Source organism: Apteryx mantelli, chromosome 9 (assembly GCF_036417845.1).
Source record: "Apteryx mantelli isolate bAptMan1 chromosome 9, bAptMan1.hap1, whole genome shotgun sequence".
NCBI classification, from domain to species: domain Eukaryota; kingdom Metazoa; phylum Chordata; class Aves; order Apterygiformes; family Apterygidae; genus Apteryx; species Apteryx mantelli.
In genome coordinates this window covers 6,217,708-6,239,903 of record NC_089986.1, presented here as the reverse complement: position 1 = coordinate 6,239,903, position 22,196 = coordinate 6,217,708, and the positions used below count along the sequence as shown (strand labels likewise).

Sequence of the window (22,196 nt, the reverse complement as noted above, 5' to 3'; positions counted from 1 at the left end):
TGTACTCTAGAAAATTCAGTTTAGTTTCTTTATATCCTTGTTCTTAATAGGTCACCTGTACTTCAAGTGTGCGGTGTTGCACTTTGAAGGGGCGTCAGATAACCTCTTGTAACTTTGCAGCGACATCTTGTGGCCTAATTGACCTAAAAACGTATCAGCGATTCATCTTTTAGGGTGGTGGAAGTCCCATATGGCTTAAGTCAAATATTTCATACAGTGAGGAGGTGGGGTGCCTATTAAAATCAGTTAATTAATTGTGTTCAATTAGGTAAGTGACATTGTCAATATGATATTCAATTTTACAGAAAAATAAATAAGTTAGAAATCGTTTCAGATACTAACCAGAATTGGTATCCCTGATATTTTTTTATTTTAGCAAGCACTTTTACTATATAAAAATATTTTATCTTTCCCTGTTGGTGTATGAACAACCTACACCAAAAAAAGGGAAAATGGCAATAGTTAAATCTACTATAAAACCGTAAAACACAAAACTAAAGCATATAATAAATATTTTTATGCAATTTTTTCAGTTTAAGCAGTCTGAGATGTTACTTATTAAAGTAGCAAGTAAAAGCATTTTGAAAAGAATATACTTTTTTACATTGTCAGGAGTGTTTTATCCAAAATATGAAAAAGTAAACACTTTATTATTTTACCAAATTCAACATAAAACCTTCCAGCCCTCCTCCTTTTAAGCTATGAAAAAGTATAGAAAAGTTAATGAAGAGAATAGAGATCAACACTTTTTTAAATTAATTGAGACAATGTAAACACCACAAATTGCCATTCTAAGATTAATAATGCTATTATACTTTTTTTAGACGGTCTTAAGGAGTTATATTTAAGCTTTCCAGCTTCAGGTTATAATTTTGCTTCTTCTGAACACTATTGAGTATTCAGTGGACAGTTTCTCCTATGAAAGATACCCACAGATGATGCGTAAGACATAATCCAAACTTTCATATTGATGGAAAGACTGCCATTAATTTCACTGGATCAGAGATGTAAAGGTCAGCACTTCACTTAGGAGGAAATGACCTTAGGGTCTGCCTGTAAATTTGGAGTATTTTGCTGCGTAGCATATCTTGAATTTGCAGTGGGCCTTTTTGGATTTTATTGATTAACCCTAAAACCATAGACCCTGATTACGGGTACTGGGAGCTGTACACAGAGCTGTGCTACTGCCCTAACCCGCTGCAACTGGAGTCAGTGGCAGAGTTTTCGGTGAAAGCAGAGTCAGCCCTACTCTTTTTGGAGCAAAACTTTGCTGTTTCAGAAAAAGATTTTTGCCCTTCTCAAGGCCACAGAATAGGGACAGTATGATAAGAAGAACATTTAAAAGTTGCTGTTAACATTTAATCACATATTATCTAGTGCACAAATACATGATCTACAAGACCAAAGATAAAAAGTAATATTTATCTCAGGATAAAGCAAAAGAACAAATGCCTAAAGTCCAAAATATCACATTATTCCCTCCCTCCATGTGTTTAGACACTCATAGTCTAAACACCAGTGTTCCTCTTGGTTTTTACCTATTTGAGGCCTCACAAACTAAACTTAGGGAAGGGACTGTAAAGTAGCAATATACGACAGATCCCCAGTCTATCAACCCTCAATTTACAAAACTTGTATCAAAAATATTTGTGTGTCCTCTGCAGTAAAGATACGTTCTTGCAAGGAGGAGAGTCAAAGACAGCACTATAGTATGTAGACTTCCAAAGCCTGAATGGAAGACTAGTGTGTGACGAAGTCCCCTAAAGAGGGACCAAGACAGTTCTCCCAGGAATCATAATAAAACGCTGGGGACTTATCCCTGGCCAAAACCTCCATTCTGTGGTTCTTGTTTGCTACGAGGCAATTACCCATCTGTAGCAGAAGCATGGGGAAGCGCAACTTTTGCAGAGAAAGGATAACTTCCAGGCTACAGTTGGTGACCTCTCCCAGAATAAGGGACACTGTGAAGTACGCTGCTCAGTGAGGTGCTTTTCATGGCTTGCTCATGCTAAGGCGAAGGGTGCTGCTGCCGAGAGCTAGGCTGGCAGGAGCGGGGAGTCCAGCAGGCTGGGCTGCGGGGCTTTGAGCCTGCTGCCCACAAGGACGCTACTGTCTCTGTGACCGATCTTCATGACAGAGTCTGCTTATGCTTCCTCCTAAACTCCGTTCATCTGGGCAATCAAGCAAAACAGTTTCAAATCCTGGCAATAAGAATGCCTCAGAATAACTAACATGGCTGTTACACACAGTATTTTAATGTCCAGGATTTAATCTGTGCACCCTACGTACCCTTCCCAGCCACTTTAAAAGGCTTAATTCTAGACTGGCAATGAAATGTACTCAAATTGCTGAGACTAGGGTATATTTCTCCATATACTGGAGGTAATTCTGTACATTCCCACTGAAATCTGTATAAATTTTGCCATAGACTTCAACAGAAGCAGAAGTCAGCTATGGGCTGAGTGGAAGCTGTGACTTGTCCTTTCCCTTGTAGTTCTCAGCAGGCAGCAGCCCGCAGGAACGCACTTTAAGACCGACAGTACACTTTGAGTCTCTGACAGATTTCAGTGATGACACTGGACTTAAATTTATGAAACAGTAAATCTAGCTGTTAACGATATTGATGTTCTTTTCAATGAATTGCACTTGAAAGTAATTGCACTACTATGTATTTATTTAAAAGCATTACTTAATGCTTTTAAAATACCACACTGCACCTTGCTGCATTTGCGGCTTCTTTCATTCAACCACAATCATACAGAGTTTTCAGGCTGTAACTATCCCCTCTAACACTTTGTAATTAGAAGTTCTGCTGTATTATTAAAAACATTTTATGTCCTGGACTCAGCTCAACTCTTCTGAAAACTGATCATCTGGAAGTCAGCCTGAGATCCAGCTGTGTCACATGAATTTTGTCTGCTTTCTGAAACAATTGGTTCCACCGTTTTTGAAGTTTCTGGGTCCTGAGAGCAGGGACTATCCAGTGCATCACCACTGCTATTACAGTGGGGTGGGGAAGCTGTGTCGGAGGGTTGATCTGAGGGTTTGCCTGGAGCAGGTGGCAGGGGCATGGACAGAGGAAGATTCATCATGTAGAACACATTGCCCAGACGTCGAGACACCTTTAAAGACAAAAACAGAATTGCAGCAATTGCTTCTTTAGATAATGCTAAGGTCATTAAAAATGTGTAGCTTAACCTGACACCAAGGCTTGCTGTCATGTGGCAATGCCAGGGACACAGCCCTGAAGCCCTGGAGATCCCAAGCATCTCAAAAGCACAATCAGTGCTTATCAAAAGTGCAGAAATCTTTTCCATTTCCCCTCTCACCTTTTTCTAGGCCCAGGTTCTTACGGAAGAAGCTTCGCAGTGCTCAACACAGCCTATCTGGGAAGGGCTCAGTGTGCTGAGCCCTGAGAGCAGGCTCCTTCTTGCCCTCCAGGTGCTGCAGCACCCATGGGATGGAGGAGAGGTGAACTGTCACCCAAGAGCAGGGAAGGTGTTTTTAATGAGAGAGGAGCAAGAGCAAGCTAGGGGTTAAAGAAAAGGAAAAAGAAGCAGGCAGACAGTAGAAAGACACAGCAAGTTGATATTATTGGATGAAATTAGGAGCAGAAAATTTTCAACATACGGGGACAGCCTGTCTGTGAAACGTGTAAGATTATATTCCCAGAAAGGCTGTAGAAACCTTTAAATGGGATATTTTAAAGGATAGGTTGAAGCAAAAGCAAATATACAACAGAGAAGTTCTTACCAGCTGGGAAGGGAAAAGAGGAGTGAAACTGAGTTAATCCACCAAACAAATCTTTCCCATTTCCAACTTCAGCCTAGTCTCCAGTTCTGTTGTATCCTGACTCCACTTTAAGTATTTCTCAAACTATAAATCATAACCTCTCCCTTAGTGTCTCCCTGCATGTTATTGTAACACTCAGAGAAGCAAAAACAAACCATGCTGGAGTTATATTACTGTTCCATAGTAACTTCCTTCTTCTCCCCCAGTATTACTGTAATTATTTTATCAATGAAAAAAAATATGATTTAATTTGGAAAAATTTCATCCTGATAGCTTCTGACTCGTTCATATCTCTGTGACTTCTCATTTCAGTGCATTTAATGATCATACCTGAGAGCGGATTTTTAATGCTGGCCCAAGTTTTAATCCCATTGTGTCCAAGAGATGTTCCTCTGTTAGCAGTGGGAGGGTTTCTCCATCAATAGCGTGGTCTTTAAATATCTTATAAAAAATAAAATGAACATTGTGGTCTGCTAAAACAGACTTCACTATTCATACTTTATGCTTAATCCTGAGTGGACATCAGCACATTTGCCTGTAGCTCATCTACTTGCTCTCAGCAAGTCCAAACTTTGTAATGCTACAATGTTATTTAATTCTTTAATTTAAAAAAAATGAGCAGCCTGCTATCAATGAAAGAATGGGTTCATCTGAGAAAATCTTTTCCAGGGATATATAGAATTTCAACCTGTTGCTTACATTACTAATAATATTTCATTTTTAAAATGGAATAATGCTCTAAAGAGCTAAGAGGTGGTAGGTAGGTTATACCTGTATCACAAGAATGCAGAACTGCTTTTATCTGCATAAAAATTGTGCAGGGTGTGTGGAATGCAAGGATTAAAATACTTTTCTTTTACCATTGCTGTGCTGCTAATCTTGATGTATGTGATGACCGATGACTCCAGACTGCTGCTTACATCTGAAGAGTATGTAACCTGAACTGTAACTTCTTTGAGCCAGGGACTGGCTCTTCCTTTATGGCTGCAAGTGGCTTCGTATGTTGAAGCATAATTAAAACTACTGTTAGGTCTATAGCAAGTAAGAACAAGTTCTGCCACATAAAATTTACTAGATGACCTTCAAATCTAGAAGGTCCTAAAGACCTGCAGTTGTAACTATGACGAATGTTTATAATCACCTGGGCGTAATCTGAACAGCCTGGAAGGCTAATGATGAAGTTGTATACATCGTCAACAGTCCATTTGCGAATGTCTTCAATGGAAGAAATGTCTTCTCCATTCAGGATCAGGCCATGTGCCCCTTTGAGAAGAAAACACAGAAATGTTTGTAGCACTTTGCTTGGCAAATCAATAGGAAAAGATCGTTAACATAAGAATTTTTATGGTTCTAGAGAAGTTCTTGTATTAACAGCACTGTGTAGTCACCAACAGATAAAGCAGTCCTAGATACCAAAGTCCCTTGACAGTCAGTGGTAACCGATTCTGGAGGGCTTTCTTTTGATTGTCTTTACTGGCTTCTTTTGTTTGCTCGTGGTACTGTACATACCAGTCACTACAAATACCAATCACACTACAGTATTTTCTCTAACAGGTATATTATCCGATGCTTTTGATTCTTTATACCTTACTGTTATTTTAACTTGACTAAAATTCCAATAGAACAGAACTGTGTTAGCCCATAGTACCTAGTGTCAGTTAGAAGTACATGTAGAAAAGATAAGGGCAGAAGAGAGAGGCTAGCTCACAGTTTTATTCAGCAGTTCTGTTTATTTTAACTGAAATTCCTTTTGCAGGCAAGAAGTGAATGTTTAGTGTACATTATTTGTTTTTCAGTGATACAATATGTCTTTGATAGATGATCCTGAACAAACATCCCAGCCTGCTGTCATTTCAGGTAATGGGAAGTTTTCCAGGGCTCATCCATTGTCTTTGGTGCATTTGACAATAGCTGCAAAGCTTTAGAAAAAATGATTTTTTAAGAGTGGCTGGAGAGACCTGTGAGAGACATGGAGAGGCACACAGTTCTTGTAGAGGTGAAGTTTCGGGGATAAATTTGTTCCTAAATGAACACAGGTTCTAAGGGAATTCCTTGCGCTGTTTGACATACACAAGGGATTATGATCAGCGTATCATTTGCTGCCCTCCTGATAACACGACAGAGATGAGAGAATGGACTATATCGAATAGAGTTGTAGAGAGCCTCAAGGCGATGCTAGCTTGACGAGTTAGGAGTGACGATCATCCTGCAGTGGTATAGCACAGGGCACAAAGCATCAGAACAGTTAGGAGGCTGCTTTGCGACTTTCTTGCTGTGCAATTGCATTGTCATATAGATCCTGCAAGGTCAAGTATTGCTACCTAAAGTACTGAAACCTCTGTTACGCCAGCAAGCTGCGCAGCTGTAAGTAGGGAAACCACTCTATTTGCCTTCGCTGACCTGGATTTATCAAGTCATTACTATTTGCAGCACATGAACTCCACATTTAGTTGCCATGACTCTATTGTAATAGCAAATATGCTTAAAACAAAGGGAAGAAATAAGAGAGCAAATCAATAAAAATAAATAGTATCAAGATGTCATTCAAACTAATCTGGAGTCTTGACAAACCTGAAGGTAGTAATGGGTTGCTGGGTACTGGGAATCCATACGGTAGTGCCGAGAATGGGATTGCAGAATGGTACATGTACTTGTCATCAAACACAGCGCAAGAGTTACTAGAATCCTTCTCATTTGTGTTGTTGCAGCTGTTGGTTTCAGTAGATATTTCATGGGTAGTGCAGTTTTTTCTCAAGCCTTGTTCAAACTCTTTACAATTTTTGGAAACTGCAGTTGCCTCACTCTGGTTTTTGCTTTGTTCATGCTTGTTTGGAGTCTCCACCTCTGCTTCTTTCTTGTCGTCTTTCTCATCATCCACTGCAGCAGAAGCAGGATCTGTAGTCTTGTCTTCAGCTTGGTTCTTTGTGCCATTGGCATTGCAGTCTGCAGGTTTGTGATTTCCAGCTCTTCTCCCTGGCCGACGGCCCCTCTCCCTTTGTAGACTGCTGACTGGAGGGTATGGGCTGGTTGCCATGAGCATAGTGTTGCCATGAATTTCATCAAGGTTGGTACGATGAACATATAAGTCACTGGGAAGGTGGCCTTCCGGTAGCCTTTGCCTGCCATGGAAAGCAATGGGACTAGCTGGCATCCCGTGGTAAAGGAAAGGTGCTTCCAGGCCCAGTAACCCTTTCCGATGAGCTTTCTCCATTTCTTTTTGCTGAAAAATAGCATTCATTTCCATTTCCATCCTAAGAGACACACAGAGCACAAGCAGTCAGGGCAGCTCATTTCCCTCGTCATTTCTTTTTCCAGTGGCAGGTTAAAATTAAGACAATTGAACAGATAAGAGTACTGCTTTCCTTCTCTCTCCTCTATACTGCTGTGCGTGAGGAGTCACAAACACAGCAGAGGGAATGGCAAGCCTGGCTATATCTAATGTGTTTTCAAATAAACAGAGTAAACTAAAAGCATGAAAAAAAATATTTTCCTTGTGATGACTGTGGTTAACATTTCAGACAAAAATGTTATTCATATATTGGGAATCCAGGCATTATTGCAGTGATGATGCTCCCTTCAGATTTGGAGAATTGTCTCTAGTGTCATAAGGGCTGAAGATTAAAGAAAATGAGACTTAAATTGTTAATCAGAAAATTATACAGAAAACTGTAAAATGGCAGTGATACTGTAAGTGATAAAGAACTCAGATTATATTATCCGTGGAACCTGTGTATATATCCAGAGCAAACTAACGTGAATGAGTCTCTTGGTCGGTTCCCCATAGTGTCTGGGACCTGGAGCATAACGAGATGAGACTCTGGTGGTAAATGTTCAACTGATCACCCTCCCAGAGGGGAAAGCTAATGCTCCAGGCTCTACGCCAACTTCCTCGCCTGGCACAGGGGGTAGGAGGGTTTGCCAGTGAGATATGGAGAACGTGGGAAGCATTGTGTCTCTCCATTGTACCAACCTTTGCTGGCAACAGCTTTCTTTGGAGCCAAATGAATGATCAAATAGAAAGCTATAGCTCCAGGTCACAGCTTCTGGTGGAGCTGAGAGATGAGAAAACAGAGCCGTTGTGCCAGGCACAAACTGGAGAAGGGTCTGCCTGCCTTCCTGCTGTGAGGAGTTTTCAGTGAGACTTCCACGTTCTTCTCTGGAAAAGGGCTTGTAAGGGCAACTGAGTCTTTAAGTGAACTAAGATAGTTTTCTTAATGCTGCAATAAGGATAACAGGTCAGAGAGAACTCAGACTTCTCATTAACATAGAATTGTCAGGAAAACAGTTTGGATGAAAGATACCTATTTGGATGATAGTTGTATGGAGGAAGTAGTTGCTCACTCCCTAAAACTCAGGTTTCCTTCTCTGCCCTCTTTTCATCTATGCTACAGTCTTTGGATCCTGAATTTTCTGCTTTCAGAGATGTGATGGACACCTTCTTGGCTGTGTACCATGTCCCTATACATCTTGCCCGATTGCCATTGCTCACACATGGCTCGTGAGGTGGAGATAAACAGCAAAGAGTGTGACATTCCTGGCTACCCCGTGGACAGGACAGTCTGCTCCTTCGAGGTGCAGGTGGCCTGGGGCCAGAGTCCCTTCAAGAGCAAGGATTGGAGGCTGGGTGCAAGCCAGCACAGCTGGGAAGGGTGCAGAGGGTTGTTTGTCAACACCTGGTATCTATCAAGGGTGAAAGGACCCAGTCTGGGGGTGCAGCTCTAAGGGGGAAGTGTGCTGGGGGAAACAGCACTGCAGAAAGCAGTGTGAAGCAGGGGAAAATTGCCAGGACTGGCATGGCTTAAGACTAGGGGTAAAGATCATCTCATGAATTTAGTCTGAGCTCTTTTATGCTGGGGTTTTCTCAGGTTTGGTGGGCAGAAGAAAGGACCTGAACAGGCAGGGCTGGCTCTGATGGGGCTGAGGGGACATATGCTGGTCCCCTTTGCTGCCATCTGCTAGCTCTCTTACTCGTTTTTCTCAGGGCTTTCACCATATGTCAGGAGCTATACAAAATGCAGTGCTGATGCAAGTCTTGCTGCTTGGAGGAGTTCAATAATCAAGTTCTTCTAGCTGAAGAGCTCAAAACACTCCTATCACAATACTCTTGGGAGACTTCCATTCAGAATTTATCTGTTCTTTGCTCTTAATCTTACTGTGTGAGGGAGGCTGCAATTCAGTACTGTGCTGAAGCCCAGCCCAGAGATGGCTGAGGTTAGAGGGCCTCTATGGAAGTGGTATGGCTGTGAGGGAGGGCAGTAGTGATTATTAAACCAGCTGCTGATTACACTGAAATTGGTACAAATCACCAGAGTCCTCATAAGTCATCCCGACACCAAGACTGTTTGGTTAAACTAGGAAACCTGCTCACCCACAGTAGGGTGGAGGCATTTCTAATCATCCCCAGGGTCCAGCTGTAGAGCTTCAAAATACTGTGCGTGGTAGGATACAGTTGTAAAATCTGAATCTGTTTCTGACCTTTTGTAATTTCAGGGTATTTGGATCCAGAGTTCAGGAGCTGGGTCTAAAGTTTGTAGTTTGTTTCTTTAACTGATCTGGGGCTTTTTTCTTAAATCATTTTAAGGCTAAAAGCAGAATAAGGGAGAGCAGCAAGTTCAATGGCTTCAGACTTTCTGAGACAATAGAGAGCACTTCGCTCTTCTGGGTCATTTGAGAACATATCTCAATCACTCTAAATAAGAAACTACAGGTCTGTGACTTAACCATCTCTGTCCGCCTTTGCCACCCAACTCCCAGCCTGCACCTCAGAGCAAAGCTTGCAGTGAATTACCTGGCAATATTTTGTTTTTGAACCAATTCCTGTCTCCTGGCCACAGCTTCCATGGATTCTGGCTGGAGAAAGCTATAGCCTTAAAAGGAGGGGGAAAAAAGTCTTTAAAATTCACTTGTTTCCTCTAGCAAATGCACAAACCCAAAAGCAATGCAGAGACATTTTGAAAATCTTTTAAAGACATGAACTATGTGTTTCTCCAGGAATAAATAAAACTTCAGGCTAGATCCTACTTGTGTTCTTTCCTTTAGGGAAAATATGTAGTAGAAACATGAAGTCCAGTGTCAGGTGTTTGCAGGATCAGATCTGTAGTTAGGCACAGCTGCCGTTATCCATAAAGGAAAGAGACAGCAGGGCTGTTGTATTTGGTGACTTCTGCCTTTCAAGTACATATAACTGCTCAGAAAATAATACCAATGGTTAAGAAAAGCAAAGCAAACCGACTCCTTTAAGACTGTTTTTAGCTTAGCTGCCATGTAATTTTAAACGGCATTTTCTCTTGAGGGAATCTCTTGTTGTATGTCCATCTGTGGTAAATCAAAAGCAGAGACCCACATTAGGGGAAACAAGATGAAGCCAGAAACTCCTCTTTCCGGATCTATGTGGCATCCAGAATCTATTCACTCATCTCAAAGGACGAACCTCAAGATATTGCATTTTTGTGTAAATTGATATATAAATTAATATATGACTAAATACAGATAAATTTGTATAATTGACGGGTATGCCATAGTTCTGTTGCCATGCCATGGTATCCAGCTTTTCCCTTAGAACTATACCCTGTAATCTGAGTCTTTATTAAAATGACTTGTTGTTGTCCTACAGGAGTGGGGTCTGATATTATGATTAAAGGATATGGTCAGTGAAATAATCTCTTAAAACAGCTAATGCTAATACCATCATATGAAAGAGAATTAAATGTAGCAAAAAGAATGTTGTTGTTTGGACTTGTATGTTTAGCTACAGCCTTCTGTTTAGGTGCAGAAATAGCTGGAAAATACAAAAGGAAAGGGAGAAAACACATGCATGCAAATAACTTGGAAATCAGTGTATTTAATGCAAGTTAAAATGGATGTCTTTAAACTTAAACTGCTGCAGGTTAGAATCTCTGGTAGGCAGACTTTGTCCTTTTAGTCAGACTGTTTTACAGAAGAAAATACAATAAAATATATCTTGACAGTCCTGATAAGCTGATAAAAAGTAGCAGGAGCCGTTTGCTTTCTCAGTAGCATGCTATCACATGAGAGCAAACAGGACACAGACAGTGCTTCGTTACCTGCGCCTGGGTAGACACGGCTGGACAGTATGTTTGGCATGTTTGCGTGCTGCGGGACTGTGGGTCCGAGGTGGGGAGCTATATGAATCTGTCTTGGGTCGGCTGATGCTATCATTTCAGCTGAAGGTAACAGATCTCTAAAGAGAAAAAAATACATTCAGACATGCAAAATACATTGTTTAGTTATTAATAATATAAAATCTTTATATACCACATGAGCAGTCATTCTTTAACTGCAATACTGTAATAGAGAAGTGGTGGAAAATACCTGTCTACCAACCGAGGCTCAAGCTGAGAGGGAATTGCCTGCATTCTCTGCTGGCCTGTGCCCATTAGCTGAGGGTTTACAGCCATCAGCTGATTTCTCATTAGCATCTCTTGCCGCTGCCGCAGTTCTGACACAAAGCAGATACAGTTCTGTTATGAATGTAGTAAATTAGAAAGTGATTCTGTCCACAGTACAACTTTACCAGAAAAATAGGCTGTTTTTTCTTCCTCAAATGCCAGAATTTTAGTGCTTATGAGTTAGAAAATCATGCTCTTTTTATAGTAACAACTAAAAAAGAGGACATTTCCACCTGCCACCTTAACTACGTCGTTTAAGTAATGCAGATTTATACAATCAACTGCAGCAAAAATAAACAGGATGTGCACAGTCAAGTGAGTGAGAGGACAATTTACAGTCAGTGGTGATTCATATATCACTGTTGAACAGAAGAGAACAGTCATGAATGTTAAGTTCTCTGCTTGAGAGAGTTTTTGTTTCTAACAGAGTTTTATTTTTAAAATATCTTATTAGCTGGGACCTACACTGTTATGAGACAGCAAGGCTAGGAAAAAGAACCTGTAGATGTGAGTGAGAACCTCATAACGTCCAACTGTGGCTTTTGCTGCTGAGTTTCTGTATGGCCTTGGCTGCTCTTCCAGATGCTTACCATCTCTTGATCAAATTCTGAATGCCAAAAATTCCCCGTGTTAACTTTCAATGGCCTTAACAGAAACATGTTTCTCCAGTTATTCCTAACTCAAATTTGAGGTGCCTTTTTTAAGACATTAGACCCTGTTGCAGGTTGTTTCTCATATATTACATAAATGTTGGCAATCCTGTAAACAAATGTGCAGTTAGATTTCTTCCTGCTTACCTCCTGCTGCCATGCCACTTGCTAATCGGTATAAGTGCTTTTCTTCTAGTGTTCCTTGCTCCCCCAGTATGGACATTTTTCTCATGTGATCCCGTGGAGTCATGCTGTAAGGAGACGGCAACAACTTTTCCGCTGTAAAGAATGGAATCAGCAGGCCCAATGATAAGAATAAGACATGGAACAATATAAGAAACAGACCAAGTTATACAAATTATTTCTCAGATAAGCAGGTAGTCCTTGTGCCAGCTGCAGCTGCAACCTTCAGGGCTTGTGGGCAGTACTGGTTATTATATTAGAAACTTTAAGTTCTCAGGACAAAGCAAAAGTTTCAGTTTTATATTGAGCTGCTCTGTGTCTTTGGGTCTTACTGTGCAGGGGAAGTCAGGACGCTGTTGTGAAATATCAGCTGTTCAGAAGGACTTAATTAAACCAAAGTCTTTTGCCTGCAGCTGGCAGTGTATCACAGCAGCCCTGAGAACACTGACATGAACTCATACTCAGGAATACAAGTATCTCTGACTGATTTGACTTGGGAATTGTGGTAGTGTGGAGCCCTGTCTACTGTATACTAGATTAAACATATGGAAATAAATGGCAGAAATAAGCTGTTCCAAATGAAATCAGCTCCTTAGGACTGCTAAATAAAGTGAAAAAGTTGTAAGAACATGCTTTGTAGTGATAAAAACAATTAGGCTCAGTTTAATTATGCACATATGCACAGGTAAATAAAGCCAGATGACCAGCAGGAATCTAGGCTAAAAGCTAATATACTACAGATGTATAGCTGAATCACTGTACTGTCGCTGAGGTGGATTGCATCAGGATTTCCAAGTCTGTCCAAAGAAGCAGGTGGCTAGATTAAAAACAATCCTAGTACCGGGGAAATGGGTAACCACAGTATGCCCTGCCCAGGATTTTGGGGAATGATCTACAGCAGGATTATTTGTGCAGATGGGTCATGAAGGAAATTAGAGCTGTAACCCACAGCCTGAATGTTAAAAAGCTGTCCTGTGGGGAACACTTTAAGCTGAGGGGTTTCCAGAGGGAGCAGGCTTGCTCTAAAGGCAGCAAGGGCACCTGCACATTCATTTCAAACTGTATTTGCACAGGAAGGCATTAATTTTTAAGTTGAAGTTAAGGAGTTGGATTTCTTTCCCCATTAGCTTTTATGAACAGGATGCTTTCTCTCTTCTGAAGGATGAAAGACATAATGCTCAAGGATGCTACCCATCCTGTAGATAGAGAGTTGCTGGCTGAACTCACCGAGTTGTCTTTGGTGCCCATATAGATAACAGTGAGAGATACCTTGGAAGTACGATGAGGAAACCACAGAGAGTCTACCAAAACCAAAGAGAGCTCAAGTGAATCATGCCTTTATAAGCCTTCTCATGAAAGCCAGCAAACAGGAGTCATTGAGAAGCAAGATCGAAGAAACAGAGGAATGCCTGTGCCGTGAAGGGCAGCAGGCTCCTTGCTGCTGGCTCTAGTTTAGGAAGTGAGTCTCATGGCAGGAAACTGTCACTGACAAACTCCCTGACAGCAGCTGCCTCCCGCTTCAGCTGGGTGCTGCCAACTGAGAACCCTGAACTCAGGTTAATAATCACTCTGCAATGATGTGATCTCTAAAATGGAAATGGCCAAAACCATCCAGCTCTTTGGATGCTTTCACTTTTTATGGCTTACTAATCAATTTGTTTTTAGCATGTTGTGATGATGCTAATATATTAAAATGTCAGCCTTCACTGGGAACTCCGTTAGCTATCTTTTGCTCAGATCTATTTCTTGTGTTTTTTCACTTTTATGCCAAACTTGCTTACATTGCAGACTGAAACATATTTTCATTTTTATACTATTTTGCCCCTCTTAGATCTCCTTTTATTGCATCTGATCTGTAGATGTGTTACAAACACTTTAATGGGAAGCTATCAATCCAATTCATATGCTTCAGGGATTAACTGTTGTCTTGGTTTGGTAAATATACTTGGTCTCAGCCAAGAAATGAGTTTTCTGAAGGGTAGGCAAGTTAGTCAGTTCAGCCATTCAGACTGAGGATAAAGGTCATACTTGGGCCAAAACCGCTGGTGTCCTCTAAAAATAAACAATTCTTTACAATTCCAAATGGTGGAAATGCTAGTTTCTGTTTTGGCCAAGATTCTGGCCTTCCTGGAAGCAGACAGCCCCATCAGGTCCCAGGAGAACAGCACTATATCCTTCACTTCTTGACATACGTCTCTGAACATGTGCTGTTGGACACATTTCCTTTTTTTTTTTTTTTTTTAGGATACTTTAGTCTTAAAGCGGTTTAGGATGAGGGGTGCTTCATGAAGAGCATTTGAGCTGGCAAAGTGCTCCTGAGCTGCTAAAGCATTTTAAAGCTCAGTGGTAAAGCGATTTAGCACTGATCTAAACTTTACAGCAGCTCAAAGAATAGATGGCAACTGGGAAGGCGGCAATTGCCGTATACCATGCTAGTTCAGTGGGCCATTTAGGTGCATGAGTGGCCTGTACTGGATGCTTTAGAAAACAAAGCCGCAATAATGAAACAACCTGCCCATAGGAAATGTCATCCTAACCTCCTCACTTCATCCTAACCTCCTCGCAATTCAGCATTTGTCCTGGTGCACCCGAGTGGAGAATATGAAGGTGCAAAGCAAGCAGCAATAGTACATATAGAAATTGGTGGAGAAAGAATGTAGGAGGGTTTTCCTTTTTTATTTTAGTAAATCAGAAAAAAAAAATAAAAGCTAATGTTAACACTAATAAATTTTGTCTGTCAGATGCCTGGAAAACTGTATCACTTTTGCTTTTTAGGAACTGCTAGAATGCTTCAGTCCCCTGTTTTAGTCACAGTCTTGAACACACTTTATTCTGGGGAAGGTGTCCATGTGTGAGAGTAAGTCGTTCAAGTAAAAGATGCTTTTCTTTATCAGGCCTACCTAGAACTTTTACACCTTCACTGTTATAGCAGCACCTCCTCTTCCCCCCATAAAATCACACCTAGGACTAAAAGTTATCTGATACAACTTCAAAGGGTAGAATCATGGAAAAGCTAGTGGGAGAGGCCCCATTTATTTTGACCCAAATCCACCACCTCCCTTTGGGATCAAATATATCCAGCCTGTTCTGGCAGACATCTGTCAACAACTAAGTGTCGGTAACTGTGATTAGAAACCATTAGTATGTCACTGCATTGTTTTTTATGTAGTTTGTGTGATTCTCAAAATGTGTTTGGACTTTGGTTAATGTGATCTTGGACGTAATATATGTTATACTGTCTTGTTGACAGAGTCTCTTGCATTGTCCATTCAGAGCTGAAGCAGAGTCTATTTCAAAGCTTTCTTTCAAGCTTCCTATTGAAAAGTAAGGTTTTCTTTTAATTGCTGGCAGTTATAGAGTACCATATGCAGCAGCACACATAGTGGAGTTGATCCATATTTATAGATAGATCATTATCCATTCAATGACTAAAGATATGCCAAGACCCATAGAGCATCACTTCATACAACATTGCTTGCATAAGTAATTTGCAAAGAGATAGACTAGGTGGTCTGTTGGTTTGATATGGAAAAGACTTATTACAGTATTGAAAAAGTCATGGAATAACATGACTTAAAAGTTCATTGGTATCTTCTTCCACTAAGGCTATCACTTCCACTGACCCAGTTTTTGAATCATCATGAGCCAAAAGGAGGGTCTGATTCCTTAATAAGGTTTCACTGGAGATGCTCTGCCAAGTCATTCTGTTTTTTTGTTGGTGTGCTATCTAGCTTGTCTTGGATTTCTTTTCAGATGTATATAAAAAAAAAATCTGGTATTTCTGGTAAATTCTGGTAAAAACTTTCAAATATTATTTCAACTGAAATTCTAATCTGCTTCCCCAAGTTGAACATCAGAATATCAGTATGGTGTAAATTTTACTTAAAGGACACATTTTGTATCTAGTATCTGACTAGATGTGTTTATTATATGTATATGTTATCTGCATTAAATTATTTGTTTCACTTCAATGGAAATACTGAATTTATCAGCTAGGATAAATATTTAACTTAATAACCTAATACTGAGAATAGCATGTGACGTTGTGTCAGGAGGAGCTACTGCTCTTGATTAACCGGGTTATGCTACTTCCATGTAGAAAAACTCCTTTTTGGGTTACTCATCAATTAGCTGGGGCTCTGACTTGCAGATCAAATTTAGGATACTTAAGTTCCATACTATTTTCATAACAATTAGCATATTAGAAACCAACATCTGTAAAAAAGATCTCTGAGAGAACAGAGAAAGTATAGTCCTGATACATGTATCAGCTGGGATTTGAGAGTAGCTCAGAATCTTGCAGCAGGGCGCATATGAACTCATACACACCAGCTGTCCAGTGTTACATTCATATATGGCTCATCTCTGATCCTATTGCACAAATCCTGGTGCACAGCACATTACAGGGATGAAGACAAGTTAATCTCTACCTTTAGAGTCTTACCCTTAGCAAACCCTTCTTGGCAGCAGGCAGAACCACTCACCCAGTACTAATTCTGTCTCAATTTATTAGATGAGAAGTGGCAAGACACAAACTTCGTGAACCAAAAGCATTTGCAAATCTGATCATGTTATATGCAGTTTCAAAATGTCTATAGCAATTCTGTGTATCTATATTATTTATTGCTTTCGGCAAAATATGGTATCATCTTATGTATAAAATAGACTTGTTGGAAGACCTATTTTTTAGTTAAATACATTAAGATGTCATTAATTAATACTGCTTTGATTTACATCAAACACATAGGTAATTATCATTTTTAAAGGTAATGTTCTATATAGCTTTACAATGGCTCCACAGAGTCTTTGGAAGAAGCTGAGTATTGTTTAAAATGTTCAAGTAAATTTATGTCAGAGAAGTCAGTTAAACATATACATATAATATGAACCGGTATACATGTTTATGAGTAAGATATATGAGGAAACTGATGCATAGCCCCATTTAATTTTCCCATTGCCAACCTTTTTGTAAAAAGTTTAGAAAAACTCCTGGTTACTTGAGAAACCAGATGGTGTTTTAAAGGATAAACAAATATCCCAATATTATTAATATTCTAATATTATTTACTGTAATATGAAGGGTTCTTGCCCTAAAGCTATGCTAGAAGTCCTAAAGCCAAAGATTATACTTATTCAGGAATTTACAGTCAGCAAAATAAATGCCTGTTGGAAAGCAAGAAAACAATTACACCAACATTGTGTCATACAGGAGCATGAAGTATGTCTTCTTAATTGGGGTAAGGTACCATCGGAGAGGCTGTAGGGCTAAATTCTAATCCTAGATACGTGGGTGCAGACTGCTCTGAGACTGAGATTAGAGTGTAATCCTAAAACTGGACTGATAATGATCCATTCCCTCAAGAAAGGAAAATAACTCTATTTATACTGTGTGTGTCAGCCGTAGAAGTTGCGTTGCATGCCCTTGCACTGAAACAAAGACGCGGACGTTTCATCAGTATTGAACTAGCTAATTGTTAGGATTGGAAGCTGCATATTATTCGTGTTTGTTTTAAATGCACTGTTCTCAGGAAGAAATCAAGGCCTAGTATTAGCAAATTCAGTTCTTCAGAAACTAAATTAAGTTGATTACGGGAATTCATCTTGTTCCGACTGAAATGGCTGGGGGCAAGGGTAAACTGTTGTTTCTGTGTGCTGCTAAGGCAACCGTCAGCTTTATGCATTGGCTGAAAGCAAAGGTGGAGATGCGTTGTGCTCAGCACAAGCGCACAGTAAGAGCCCCGAAAGCCTGTTAGGTGAGACCGACAGATGGTGGAGGAAAAAAGCAGCAGTCTTTCTGTCATTTGATATGGTATTGGAGGGATCTAGATGCACGACGGTAAGCAGCAGAGGTGGGAATTCAGCTTAGCACTTCTCCCTCTCAGCTCGGTGCTGTAACCACAAGACTGTTTTCAGCACAACCCTAGTGCTGTTAATATTCCTTTGCATTTGTGACAGCACCCAGAGGTCCAGCGGGACCCACTGAGCAGAGGTTTGGCACGCACGCAGAATGCTTTAACTACTGCTTTCTAAAAACCGAAAGAGAATAACTTATGCAAGAACTAATGAAAATGCTGTTCTTGGCAGAGCAATGTGTGTATGCGCATGAGTATGTGTGTAATATTCTGCACCCACCCTGTCTCCTGACCAAGTGATACGTGGACAAGCTGTTTACAAGGGCTGAGTTGCTGTATTACGTGGATTGTATACATGGCGATAAAAGCATGACATAATTTGTTTTCCTTGCAGATTTATTTCATAAGTGGTGATGAACTTTGGCTTCTTCTCCCCCGAAGTATTATCATTATGTCTTTGATTCTTTTAGAAGCCTAAAGATTGCAGAGTGTGACGTAAGTGGGATCAGCTAAATGGAAACCTAACTCTGCATTTTTTATTTTTTAACCTACAATTAAAGCATAAAGAAGTTGTTTATTTTCATTTTTAATTTTTTAATATTGGAAACGGAAATCATGGGACAGAAAGCTTTCTGGTGACTGGGGAGCGAGGCTGGGATTTTCAGATGAAATCCAGTTGAATGTTAGTGGGATATTTGTCTTTCTTTAAACTAACTTAAAATCTAGTGCAAATGACAGTGTTGTCAGTGCCAAAAGAAACCAGACTGTGGAAAGAGGAACAGGTTTTAGGAAGGCTAATACTATTTTTATTTAACAACACTTTAACTTCACAGGCTAACTAAGACTTTGAATCTAGAAAACCTGTACTGAATGCTCAGTACCTTTCCTCTTCAGTTAGGATATTAGATATTGCAGGAGTCCCTCAAACTTCCCCAAAATCCTGTGATAAAAAACATAGAAAACTGCATTTGCTGTGTCATACTCCACTAAGATAAAACAAGATTGTCCCTTTTTTAATATTGATCTTTTCAGGCTTGCTTTATGACAAAGAAAAAGACAGCACAAACTCAGTTTAAAAAATATTGGCAAATATGTTAAAATATATGTAAGTCACAGATACCAGATACTAAAACCAATGTTATTTTCCAAATTCATATACCAAGTCACAAGATTTAATCCAAACTATGTTCCTCTTGTGAGATTAACATGTGAAATTGCAGATCTGATCCTGTAAACAACTTCGGAAGTCAGCAGCTTCACCACTCTGACCACTTTCGGCACCACACTTTGCAGCACCAGATCGTGATAAAATTACCTGAGTCTGGGTTGCCTCTAGCTCTCTTTCTTTCTTTACTATCTCTGAGGCACCTGGGAGATAGGAATTTCATGTATTCTATAACTGAGCAACTTGAAATTTTAGTTCAGGAGGCAATTTAATAGCACCAAAGGTGTTCTCAGTCTACAATTAATTCCACCCACATACTCAGATAATAACGAGATGTAAGGAACTCTCATCACATTATGGTATTATTTTTACAAAATATATCACACTGCATACATTGGTGTTCCACCAGGCTGTTATCACTGGGGTTCACTACGACGACTGTGCACATGAGCTTGCAATTTTAAATGCGTAGATCTAATATAAGTCTATCAGACTAAAACATCCAAATGCATGTGTATTGTGATAGCTTTGATCAATTCCAGTTGCACACTGATTTAGAAAATACACTACTCCAGGAAGCATCTGTAAAATATTGAGGTTTTTCTGTTGTACTTTAAAAAGATAAATTATCACACAGATTAAGCTATATATGTTAACAGCTAATTAGCTTTTAAGAATATTTTGTTACAGTTAGACAAGACTGTGAATTGTTTGTTCATGTACATTAAGTGACTCAATCTGCATCCATTTTTCTAGAAAAGTACTGAACATGCAATGACAATCCTTCCCAAAATTAAAGCTCCCATTTATGAAATAGATTTTTTAAATGTTTCTAAAATGATCAAGTGTATGTTATAAAAAATACAGTTTCCACCTGAATATGTAGGATTATTATGCATAAGAATACATATAGCACATTGTTAAGAATTCAGTACATAGTCAGTCACATACTTTACCTTTGCTAAATCGCCCCTGCCAATTCCTAACCTTCTTCTATCTGCAGTCCAGTGCTGCTCTTCAAAAACACCATGAAGAAGGCTGCTTTGACCTGTGCTGTTTCTGTTGTGAGATAAGTCTTTCCTATCAAAATCTGAAAAATCATACGCTTCTTGGTGTTGCTTAGCAGTCATTGCACTGCCATTTATATTAAAAACTAGAACTGTTTATTTTTATTTCATGTATACTTACATCTGTTATGAAGACCTTAGTTTTGAGATAAATGAAGACACCATGAACATCCAAGACTCTGTGCCTTCACTATAAGCCTTCCTCTCAAGTTGCCTCAGTCATGTGATTGGCAGCTTTTAAAACACATCAAGATTAACACGTCAAAAACTGCCTTAACTAACGCTGACTTTACTTTAAATACAAATTGAACTTATCTTGATTAGCCCTCATCTGTGCTGCTAAGCCCTACCCACTCTGACATCACCAGCCCTTCTCCAATACTGTCCCTTAACCGAGCTGTAAAAACATAATTACAAGAAGAGCACTACGCTGATCTGATAAACCTATTTCACATTTAACCTGCTAATCTGTTGTTAGCTTTTAAGATGCTTGGTGCATTCACTTAAAATCTTCCTGCTCCAAAAAGAAATAGGAGAGAAGGTTAAGAATTGCCTCAGCTCTTATGCATTGTGTTACCTATTCACACTGATTTTTAGAACCAGCATGCTTCTCATAGCTGGCAAGCAGTTACCCCAGAACTGTGTTACCCCCGAACTGGGTATCCGATTGGATTGGGGGGAACTAGAGGATGGAAATCCTGTTAAGCATATTGTGAGGCTAACACAGGGATCAGACGGTTATACTGTTCAAGCCAACAGTTTACTCTTTAATTCTCACTGTCAGTGAGTTAGTTAACTCTCAGAATGAATGCCTAGTAAATGGCAAATTTAAAATGCCAGACAGTCATAGTTTCTTCTAATATCCATGTCAGTTGATGGGACATCAGACTTGATATTTGTTAGTCCTGTGTTCACCTGCCTAAAGTTCATTAAGGCATTCAGTTTCCTTGCAACAGCAACAAAAAATTGCCCCTCTCCTTCTCTCAAGTGCTAACACAATGCCTCAGCCTGGAGAAAATGGACCCATTCCTAATGATAATTGCTCTCAAAGAAGTGTTATCATTGACAAAGAGAAGTAATTCTGCTGTAGTTCAACACACCCTTATGGAAAACAAGCTACCTTTTGTAATGCAATACCAAATAGGTGCATACTATCTAAGGTAGGATTATTTTAAAAAATCTTTTTAATGACTGTAACTCTGTAAATTTTCTTTTTTGTAAACACTATTATGGGTATTTTGTTGCTGTCTGGACCTTTTTCATAAAGAAAATCACACCCAGAATCATTAAAAAGAATTTTCAATACCAGTTTTTAAAAATGATTTTAGGACTTTCTCTTTTTTAAAATCAGAGACCAGGTAACATAACATGACAATAATTTTCGTATGGTTGTCCAGACCTTTACACATGCAGGCAGACAACGTATCTAAGTAGCATTGTAGGCTCAAAGGTAATTTTCAGCTTGTTTTCAGCCCACTCAGTGTGTAACTACCTACCGAACCATGTGACTTGAAATGTAATGAGCAGATTCAGTCTTCAAAAAAGTTCCTTTTCTTGGGTATTTCGAGACTGTATGGGTGAGGCTGAAGCAAATACTTTGTAAGACTTTTGATTGCCCTAGTAAATTAAAAGCAAAGTCTTGCGTCAGAATAAATTTTTCATCAGATTTGTTATTCCATGTAAATCAGGTTTCTTGGAAACAGCACAGAGTTTAATACTAGGAAAAACTGCTTTCTGAGGTGGAAACAGAATCAGCAATATAATTGGGATGTTTTTCTTTCTTATTTTACCTAATGAGGGAAGTTTGGAGAAAGAGAGCACTGCTTTGCAAGACCCTTGGCATCCAGACTTTGGTTTCTAGCAGAAAGGCAGGATTGCTGTATGCTGTAGTGAAGTGTGACAACCACAGTTCATAAAAACCCTTTAGCGGCCCCTGTCAGGAGAAGGTCTAGTTATTCTTGACCAGATTTCACAGACATCAAGGGTGTATTTCTGGATCATGCAGTAGTTTGTATATCTCTCAGCAGTCCTGTTTCCACTGGCCACATTCACCGATAGCAAAAACTGCAGAGCAGCAA

At 39.7% G+C, this 22,196-nt stretch overlaps 2 protein-coding genes across 2 annotated transcripts in view; one reads left to right on the top strand and one right to left on the bottom strand.

Annotated features, from left to right (window-relative positions):
- Positions 1 to 22,196, top strand: part of LRRC31 (leucine rich repeat containing 31) — a 47,743-nt gene that overhangs the window by 3,403 nt on the left and 22,144 nt on the right. The gene's annotated exons all lie outside the window — the stretch shown is intronic.
- On the bottom strand, positions 2,850 to 12,101 carry SAMD7 (sterile alpha motif domain containing 7). The gene is made up of 8 exons (XM_013945191.1): positions 11,999 to 12,101; positions 11,125 to 11,251; positions 10,857 to 10,993; positions 9,581 to 9,659; positions 6,364 to 7,043; positions 4,934 to 5,055; positions 4,123 to 4,233; positions 2,850 to 3,122 (listed from the first exon to the last, which is right to left on the bottom strand). The coding sequence occupies exons 1-8, from the start codon at positions 12,099 to 12,101 to the stop codon at positions 2,850 to 2,852; spliced, it is 1,632 nt and encodes a 543-aa protein (XP_013800645.1).

Bases quoted from the DNA above. Each gene is read 5' to 3' on its own strand.
- SAMD7 (XM_013945191.1), bottom strand. From the start codon at position 12,101: ATGACTCCACGGGATCACATGAGAAAAATGTCCATACTGGGGGAGCAA. The intron at 4,234-4,933 runs GTGATTATAAAC...ATTTTTTATAAG, and splicing joins GCTGTTCAGATTACGCCCAG to ATATTTAAAGACCACGCTAT. The intron at 3,123-4,122 runs GTATGATCATTA...TTGTCTTTAAAG, and splicing joins CATTAAAAATCCGCTCTCAG to GTGTCTCGACGTCTGGGCAA.